The following is a 10,911-nucleotide window of genomic DNA, read 5'->3' as shown; positions in this document are numbered from 1 at the left end:
AGTCAATTAGCCAATGAGCATTAGTAGTATACGACTGGTCTAATTGTATTAGTTTCAATTTAAATAAAAAAAAAACTTTTACATCAATTTTTTATGTAAATATCGATGACAGAAAAATTGTGAGTAACAGTAAAATGCTAGGTGTACTTATATTATACAAGTTGAAAACTCAATTAAAAAAACAAAAGAAAAAATTAAAAAATTAAAAATGTATATCTATGTTTATATGAAACAACTTGAGATGTATACAAAACAAACATAGAAATGTGGAATTTAAATAAAGACAGTTTTCAAATTTGTTCACCAAAACATTCAGATTTTATAAAATGTGACATTTCAACTTGATCAGGGCCTTTGCAGGCTAAATTAACTTTTTTTTGCTGATAATGTGTTTAATTTCCACAGATCATTCTTCACAATGAAGATCATCCCATCTTTTGTGTTTCTACTTTTATTTACTCAGAAGATTCCCTGGGTAGATGGAGATTGTTTCTATCATTCCCCTACAAGACATTGTTCTTGTTCACTCGTAGATCTGACCAACATCATGAGCATTGTGTCTTGCATTCAGGCTTCCAGTTTTGAGTTTCAGGGTGGAAGTTTTGTGGATACTACAGAATATCTTTCCTACTCAGTGGAGATGGAACAAGTCCTTGCTATGATACACCTTCCATTGACAAAGATCAGCTTTGTAAATGTGGAACTATCGGAAGCCTTTTTGTCTACTTTCATAAAATGGGTATTTAAGATTCCAATAAATGAACTTGCATTTGAAAATACAACCTTTATTGGCAATTCTAGTTGGCAATACATGAATGGATCTTCACCTTACATATCATTTTTACGTTTTATCAATGTGTCCTCATACTCACTATTGGACAGAACTGCTGATTTTTCTTACCTTGGTGATTGGATTTCTAAATTGAAAGAAATCACTCTAGAGAAGTCTCATTTAACAAGTATACCATGTAACATCAGTTTGCTTTTCAAAACATTGTCCTCTTTAGATCTTTCAGAAAATGTTCTTCAAGATAAAGATATTTCTACTTCATTTTGCCAAGGTGCTTTTCCAAAACTGGAAATATTAAAACTGAGACATAACAGTTTAATTAACTATGAGACAATCTGCCACACTATAAGCGAACAACAACAATTAAGACACTTAGATCTTAGCCAAAATAACATATTATGCTCTTCATCATCTGTTTGTGAATGGCAGCCATCTTTAGTCCTCTTAAATTTGTCCAATGCTGGAATAGAATACCTGCAATGCAATTTACCCAAGAACTGTGCAATATTAGATTTAAGTTATAATATGCTTACTACGCTCAATATATCATTGCCAAAGTTAAAGGAACTTTTTCTGTCTTATAATAGATTTTCTACCATTTCTACAACTAGTCAACTTCCTATTTTGCAGGTCCTATCTATAGATTGGAATCCAATTAAGACTATACAGAGAGGCCAGTTACAGTTTTTTAAACAGTTGAACATTTTTAGTGCAAATAACAATCTGTACACATGTTCCTGTTCATTTGTTCATGAAATGAATGAAATAGCAAACTCTGGTCTGAAAATTCAGAACTGGCCTGATGGCTACACATGTGAATCTCCAGTTTTGCTTAGTGGGAAGTTGGTTAGTGAAGCAAACCTTTCATTTTTTGAATGCCATAAAACTTTGCTAATAGTGGTAATATCCTTTGTGATATTATTAATATTTATGGCTATTATAATTTGCTTTGTGAAGATTAATCGTAGTACAAAAGCAAGATCTCAAAATAGACATTCAGGAAATCTAAACAGTGTGCACTTTCATTCATGATGAATTTTGGGAAATTGTGAAGGACCGCTCATATTTTTTGACAAGCCATATTTTACTGCATAGACTCAAATTCTTTATGTAATATAGCCGGATTTAATAAAAAGCAGAACTTTTTTTTAATTTACCACCATTGAAATAAACATGCCAGTAATTTATTAGCAAGTTGTCTTCTAACAGCATGGAATGTATGCACATACGGAAGCATATAAGCAGTTGCCTGGGTTCCGTGACCCTGCGCAACATTTCCAAACGGCCACTTATGGCATTAAGCAATGGCCATATATTTCAATAGTTTACAAAATAAAATTACTAAATAATAATAAAAAATAATAAGAGTATTTAAAGGAGAAGTTTTCTTGTTTTTCTAGAATGCCACCTAAGAATCTTACTGGTCAGACAGAAATAGACCACTGACTGCAAAATATTAAATATTAAAAATGTATCATGTATCAGATCTCATACTGAAACATTTTAACCCTAAAAAGAGATTCACTGTTCATGTAGCTTTCATAGAGAGGATTCTTGTTTTAAATACCCTTCAATATGTTGCACCAGAGAGGTTTAACAAATTCTTTAAAAATATTGAATGGAAAAAAAGGTAATGTTAGAATGTTAGTTCTCATTCAAATTCAAAAAGCAAAGGATGTTCTGGTTTCTGTGTTTGCTTATATAAAACATAAACTTTTAATTTCACAAGAAATGAAAGTTCAGATTTACACTGTTCAATGACTATATCCAGAAATTTCATTGTCAGTTGATTGATTCCTGTATCAGAAAATAAGTATGTAGACTTCATTTTTAATTTTAGCCTCATAGAATAATACATAAAATAATCAGTTTGTGCTGCTGCTAGCTTGTAACACTAGCACTAGATACTACTTTAACTTTATTTAAGTTTAAGCCGTTGTTTAGTTGCTCATTTGCAGCTCTGAAGATGCTTCCCATGGGAAACAAATAATACTGTCAAAATTCAGCCAAACTGAATGAGTATGGGAACTAATCTTGGAAATTTTTTTTTTTTTTTTTCATGCCGAATATTTGAAAAGATGTTTTTTTCTGCATATATCTAGCATAGACCATCTTGTTTGTGTGTGGGGGAGGTGAGGCTTTTACAAAAATGTCCAGATTTCAAAAGTATGAGCCGATAAGTTTGATACACAGGTGATGTAAATGTTCTTTTGTTGAGCACAGTTACTCAGTAAATTATTACCATATATTCGGTTGTATATTTTAACCTCCAAATAGATAAAGCACTGCTTGTATGGGTTAAGCTATGGAGACGTTATTGTAACATTTAACAAGACAAAAAATACAAATGCAAGTAGGAGCCATTTTGACATATACTGAGAATAAATTAAGATGTATATATGTTTATAATAATTTACCTGATCAAGAATTTAGGAACTATTTTAATTTGGCATTAAATATTAATATTTAATAATAATTTTATTGTCATTAATTGCTAAACATCTCAACAGTATTATTTTAGAGTATACTACAGAGATTATATAAAATTTTACTGGAGTGCATTGCTAACATTCTACTATATTTATTGGAGGTATTGCTGACGATAATATTATTATTGTTATTAATTATTAATATTCATAATCCATAAATTGTACTAATATTTATTAGAATACACTGCTGAGATATTCTAATAAACAAAATAACTAATATAAATTGGAGGACATTCCTGAGATGTACTAATATATATATAAAACAAAAAACATGCAAAAGCCAAACATATTGAAAAAAACACATTCAAAACCCAAATCGATATAATGGTTGTTGAAATAGAAAAGTCCAAAAATCTCACCAAAAATGCTTGAAATGTGTTTTCTGATGAATTTGAATAGCATTGCAGAGGTTCTCTCAAAGCAAAGTGTTGGTTTTGTGTAATGTTAAGTCACTTGACAACCAGAAAAAAGGATTTAGTACGGATTGGATTAACCTAGAGTTTGAAGATTTTAGGAAATTGGGGCCTTATGACAGGCCAGCCTTTTGGGCAGGGCGAGAGGCACACCAGCTCTTTGGGGGGCTCGCAATGCCAGCAGTGAGGTTATGAGATGGTGCAATGTATACATTACATTTAGTTTATGAGAAGTGTTTATGGCATCAGGATGTCTAATATTATTTGTTATTCTTTATAAAGGTATCAATGAATGTTGGGACAGGGGTGGGCCATAAAAGGGGCAGGGTATACAAGGGAGGATAATAAGGGCACTGGGCTGATGGTCCCCACAAATGTATCCTGCTCAGGGCCCTGCAAATGCTAAGGTTGGCCTTGCCTGATGATAAAAGATTATCCTGCTTGGAGAGAGAAATTATAGTGTAGACTTCCAAGGGGCTAAACCAATGTTTTCCAACTCATACCTCAGGACCCTTAACAAGCAAGCTATTTATTACATCTTAACTAGAGCACAGGCAAAATAATTAGCTGATGGATTAGCTGATTATTTCACCTGTGCACTAGTAAAGATATAATAAATATCTGGCCTGTTAAAGTTCCTGAGGACTGGGTTTGGGAAATTCTGGGCTAAACTCACTGAATGCTTTACAAAAAAAGGCAGAACCTGAAAGTCCCAGAGAGATGAAAGATGCCTCCCATAAACCTCTCCACTCAGCTGAGATGATCTAAAATGATCCTCCAGCACTGTAAGATCCCTCAGAATATTCTAGACAGGCACATTTTGCTATTCTTCTCTAAGGGGCATACACTGCATAACAAGTGATTTTAATCCTAATCTGATCTGATCGGCATGATTGACGGGTGTGAGCAAGCAGTGGGCAGCATCGCACAAGCAGCATTTTGCACAATGATAAAAGCAGGCAGCATGTGTTACCCTAATGCTGGTGAGAGATGGTTATCACCAGTGTGATTCTTTATGGACGCATATGGGAACTCTTGAAATCTAGGCTTTCCAGGTTGTAGCAGCCCTTTCGGAGAACTGTCCAATTACCTGTATAATGCCCTGCAGCGGTGGTACTGCAAAGTGGGTCTTGTTCTGGACTAACCCCTGTTGGCGTGCATATGCAAGAGAACATCTCTGGAGTAGCCGAATGTCTATGTAACTTCACTTTTGGAGGAGGCACATATGTTTTGAAAAGCGTACATGTACCAGCTGTAAATGCTGACAGCCTATGAGAAACAACCTATGTGATTTGGACCAATCACGGACGAGTGAGCAAAGATCTACCACTCCAACACTCCACTTCACGCCATCCGACTGGCACGGTCCGGGAGAGAGAAGGAAAATGGTGTGTGGATCGTTTGGTCTTTTATACCTCCGGATAAGCTTGCAAGCGAAAATAACCTTCTTGTGACTGTGTGAGTAATTTGACCTTGAGTGCAGCTTTGACTGCGGTCGCTCTCTGGTTTCAGAGGACTTTACGTACAATTATGACAGTGGGTATCCGCTTTTTCTGTGAAGTTTATCATGCATTCTCTTTCCTATTTGTCCTAATAGTGATTTTATTTTATTGAAGCTCTAACCTGATTGAAGTAACAATTTTTGTAATAAATTGACAGTTATAAAATATACATATCCTGTGTGCTGTATTTTTTTCCCTTTCTTTAAAGGGCAGTAATGTATGTCCTTTAGTCTCTCTCTAGTATTTTTGTTTATATATATTTATGTGTTAATATGTGTTTATACACATATTAACACATAAATATATATGTATATATTCATATATATTTACTAACTGCTGCCCATCGCTGCGCTACTTACCTCTTTACTGCGCGAGGTTCTGATGCCGTCTGTGATGGCATCAGAACGAGGCTCCCATAGGAGCCTATGGAAGCAAGCTCTCATGAGCGCAATGCTTCCCAGCAAAGCGAACGCAAGCTCGCATTCGCACTGCTGTAAACTTGTATGACCAGCACAAATTATTTTATCTTTACCTCTGAGTGTTCTCTTTTGCAGTTCCCCTGTCTCCCACCTTACCAGCATATTTTTTTGTTATAATTAGCAGCAAGTAATTCGGCCAACATAAGACAACTGTTTACCTCAACTGGTTTTACACTAACGCAGTCACTGTGCTGCCGCACATACACGTAGTGTTACTCAAGCCACCAGAGCCATTAATAGGGCTGGGTGATTGCCTTCTGTATGACCGAACCACCTGCTTGCTTATATTATAAAGAAAAAAAAACTCCTGCTATGTTGCATAAAGGGAAAGCTGTCAAAGAGATAATTCAGAGGTAAATTAAACATAAAAGAATTTGATTTTAAATTGGTATCATGTTTCATGAACAAAGGTGAACTTGTATATAACCTTAAACTGTGCCTTTAAATTTTTTAACATGTTAATAAATGCAATCTAAATCACAAATATAGCTAAAATCAAATTTAATGTGATCATTAAAATATGAATTTATTAGTGCAATTAAGTATTTGGACATGTAAACATGTTAATGATAAAATTGCAACATATTAAACTACAGATAAAATGTAATTACTCTTTGCACATTTGTCATGAATTAATATTAATGGTTAAAGGGGCATAAAAATCTATTTTTCTTTCATGATTCAGAGAGAGCATACAATTTTAAACAGCTTTCCAATTTATTTTTATCTAATTTGCTTCATTTCAAGGCTTCCATCAGGGGGGTGAAAGAGGTAACTGCTGTCACGGGCCCGGGTCTCAAGCCCCTCTAACACCATGGTGTGTTTCAGCCCGCATTTTCTGTAACATGGTGTTTTTTTTGTTTTTTTATGTGTCAGAGTGATTGGGGTCAATTTATTAATGTGTGAGCGGACATGATACGATGTAGCGTATAATGTCCACTGCAAGTTGATAAATGCCGACAGCATACGCTGTCGGCATTTATCATTGCAACAGCAGTTCTTGTGAACTGCTGGTGCAATATGGCCTCCTGCAGATTTGCAGCCAATAGGTATTCGATTGGGTTGATTTCTGTCCGCCGCCTCAGAGCAGGTGGACAAGTTATGGAGCAGCAGTCTTTAGAAGGCTCGCGGGAAACACGGGGCATCAGGCGATGTACGGAACTTGATAAATATGCCTCATAGTGCGCAATTACATGGGGCCCAAAGCTGTGCTAACATTTCAATAGTGTGCCTGGGTACCTGGGATCCTTCTGTTTTTAATTGCAGCAGAGCACATATGCAGAGCGCTAGAGGGCCCCCGGCAGTGTTAATACAGGTGAGTTTTAATAATTTGCACAAATGTTTGGTACAATTTTTATTTTTTCAAAAAGTAGCTGCAGCCGGCAGAGCCAGGGGCACAAACAAATACAGTAGGTGTGTGGTTCTATTTTTGTTATTTAAATACTCCATAGAGCTGGGTAATACTGTGTCATAACAGTACAAAAAAGCTTTCTCATTACATTTAATACATGGTTGTGATAATAATACATATTAATAATACTAATAAAATGTATTTTTAGAGTGCTGCTATAATTCTTTAGCTCTGCAGTATATAATAGTACTACTGTCTCAAATCACAACTTAGATTGTAAATTGGTTGATGGTTACAACTTTTTTAATCAAGTAGATGAATGAGTTATGACCATGATTCCTCTATGCTTGGTGAATTGAAAGCTTAATGTAATGTAGGGGCTATAGGCTAACTTGTGTTGTGTCTCAGTGTTGTTTGTTTGTGTGTATGTCTCGGTGTTAGTGTCTGTGTGTCTCTATGTTAGTGCCTGTGTTAGTGTGTGTGTGTGTGTTAGTGTTTCTGCGTGTCTGTCTGCATGTTGTAAGTGTATGTGTCTGTGTGTATGTGTTAATGTTTTTGTCTGTATGTTTGTCTTAGTGTGTGTGTCTGTCTATAAGTGTCTCTCTGTATCTGTGTTGGTGTCTGTGCATGGGTTAGTGTGTGTCTGTGCTATCGTCTCTGTATCTTTGTGTTAGTGTTTGTGTGTATGTGATAATGTGTGTATGTGTTAGTGGAGGGGCTCGATCAATGGTTTAGAAAGGCAGCCCTGCTTCATTATCTTGGTATCATTTGTTGAAAAGCATACCTAGGTAGGCTCAGAAACTGCAATGAACTACTGGGAGCTAAATGCTGATTGGTGATTGCACATATATGCATCTTGTTATTGGCTCACTCAATATGTTTAGCTAACTCCCAGTAGTGCATTGCTGCTCCTTTAACAAATAATAGTAATATAATTATGCAAATTTGATAATAGATGTAATTTGGAAAGTTTTTTTTAAATTGCATGCAATATATGAATCTTGAAAGAAATTTGATGCAAACATCCAGGGCAGTATTAAGCCACATAGAATGCATTTGCAGCCATGTTTTGCTTCCACTTTGGCTATGAGGCATATTTAAGAAATGTCTTGCGGACCTGATCCGACAGTGCGGATCAGGTCCGCAAGACATTGCTGAATGCAGAGAGCAATACGCTCTCCGCATTTAACATTGCATCAGCAGCTCACAAGAGCTGCTGGTGCAACGCCGCCCCCTGCAGACTCGCGGCCAATGGGCCGCCAGCAGGGGGTGTCAATCAACCCGATCGTACTCGATCGGGTTGAATTGTTGCGATTCCTGTCCGCCTGCTCAGAGCAGGGTTATGGTGACCGCTGCTTCATAACTGCTGTTTCTGGCGAGTCTGAAGACTCCCCAGAAACACGGGCCATCAAGCTCCTTTCGGAGCTTGATAGATAGGCCCCAATGTATCAACAAGGTAAGAAGAATCTTCATCAGACATACCTCTTATGTTCAGTTGTGACAATGAATTGCATATTTCAGTAATGAAGTAAATAGGAAAATATATTGTAAATTTTTGGTAGGTTTATTTTATATTTTAAGCTTGTTGAAATTCTATTAATAGATTGCTTATTGCACATTAACCCCATGCTACCACATACAAAATATTTACTTACATTGTCTCTGTTTCAGAGCAAACCATTGCTTCCCTGTCTATGTTTTAATATAAATCAGACAATTTCCAACCAATATTTTTCATGTTTTTATAATTTAATAAGTGGATTAGAATGTTATATATTTTAGAATACAATATGACTATCTCTGCAGTAACCTCCGTGTTTATATTATTTTTTAGTAGTTCTAATCAGGTTATATCTTTTTAAACACAGTGAATTACCTATAGACTGTGAGCTCTCCGGAGCAGGGCCCTCTTCCTCCTGTACTAAATTTGTTTAGTTTTGTTATGTTTTGTATTTTATCACAAATCTTTGTCATTGTATACCCTATCATTGTACCCAGCGCTACGGAATTTGGCGGCACTTTAAAAATAAATAATAATAATTATATTTGTGGAGTAAAGAGTATTCAGTTTGGAAAAATATATACAGATTTATTAAACATTAAACAAGCTACTAACAAGCGATATACCATTTAATTATACACAAAACAAATTCTCTGATACAATATGAAATTAAATCTACTATGGGTACAACTCGAACAGTGAAATCTATTACAATTATGCAGTATGTGTTACTAACAACGGTTATTTATTATAATCAGACCATGCAATCAGTCAGATTCAGAATGTATAGCTACAGCTGAAGGAACGCATACGAACCTCTCTAATGCCTCAAACGAGTCTCAACCTTAGAGAATACAATGCCACTAAAATTAAATATATTAAATATATTAAATTGTAATACCCAGAAATTTCCTTATCATAAGCTGAATTAAATGAACACTACCTATAACAAAATGGCTTGTATTGTTAGGTGAATTAGATTCCTAGACAAGATAAATTAGACTATAGGGATAAGTACATATAAAAATTGGGCCTATAATCATCTAATACAAATCTTAATAAGGACCTTAAATACAACAACTGTTTAAATATAATTATATACTTTTTTGCCCCTCCAAGCCCTGGGTTATCAATAGTCAAGCTCTGTGTTTCCTCTGCATTCTGTCACACAAAATCTCTTAATCCACAGCAAAAATAGGCAAAAAGTTTCCAAGGATATCAAAAATATGAGATTGGGTACAACCAGGATTCAAAAGTTCTATTTCAAGGGAAAAATTGGAGAGCACTTCACCCTCACTTTTATGCAACCCAGAGTGCCTGTGAATGCTCAGTGACCCAATTTATCCTGAGCTATAACTCCGCCCTAATCTCTAACAGCCATTCACTGATGTGTGAGGATCTGTAGCGCTGTGATTGGATGGATGCTAATTAACTTTTGAGAATAATTCACCCAATGTTAAGTATAGCGGGTTGTACTTTTACTAATTCACCACAAGATGGCGATGGTGAGTTGTGCTATAAAAGTGAACTTGTGTAACTTTCTTATATTTATTCTTCTTAGGACTCATTTTTCATATATCATACAGATATATATATATATATATATATTCATATATACATATACATAGTATATATATATATATATATATATATATATATATATATATACATACATCCATGTCTACTTACAAGCATGCAAATATATTTAATTAATTTTTTTTTTTTGTTTAACTAAAATGTACCAGTTTAAAATGAAATCCTTATGACTTAGATATACACTTATTTATACATAAGGCATATACATAAATAGAATTTCCTTATGTGGGTATCTCATATATAAGTGTATGTTACAGATGAGGCATAATGAATTATATAGTATTTTACAATAGTTTCTCATTATATGTATATCTTACTCTGTCATGACTCCTCAATGCATGGTGAATTGGTGATACCTGGGAGTATAATTTGGTCAGGTAATCAGTATATATATATATATATATATATATATATATATATATATATATCTACATACAATACATAAATGTACAAGTCACATACATATACATATACAGGGAGTGCAGAATTATTAGGCAAATTAGTATTTTGACCACATCATCCTCTTTATGCATGTTGTCTTACTCCAAGCTGTATAGGCTCGAAAGCCTACTACCAATTAAGCATATTAGGTGATGTGCATCTCTGTAATGAGAAGGGGTGTGGTCTAATGACATCAACACCCTATATCAGGTGTGCATTATTATTAGGCAACTTCCTTTCCTTTGGCAAAATGGGTCAAAAGAAGGACTTGACAGGCTCAGAAAAGTCAAAAATAGTGAGATATCTTGCAGAGGGATGCAGCACTCTTAAAATTGCAAAGCTTCTGAAG

At 35.0% G+C, this 10,911-nt stretch overlaps 1 protein-coding gene across 1 annotated transcript; it reads left to right on the top strand.

Annotated features, from left to right (window-relative positions):
* The first annotated feature begins 418 nt into the window (after window positions 1–418).
* LOC128664788 (toll-like receptor 2) lies at window positions 419–5,363 on the top strand. The gene has a single exon (XM_053719591.1). It carries the CDS (start codon window positions 419–421, stop codon window positions 1,820–1,822), a length of 1,404 nt encoding a protein of 467 aa, XP_053575566.1. The 3' UTR covers window positions 1,823–5,363.
* The last annotated feature ends 5,548 nt before the right edge of the window (window positions 5,364–10,911 follow it).

This window comes from Bombina bombina, chromosome 6, assembly GCF_027579735.1.
Source record: "Bombina bombina isolate aBomBom1 chromosome 6, aBomBom1.pri, whole genome shotgun sequence".
In the NCBI taxonomy this organism is placed as follows: domain Eukaryota; kingdom Metazoa; phylum Chordata; class Amphibia; order Anura; family Bombinatoridae; genus Bombina; species Bombina bombina.
This window is presented reverse-complemented; position numbering and strand designations above follow the sequence as displayed.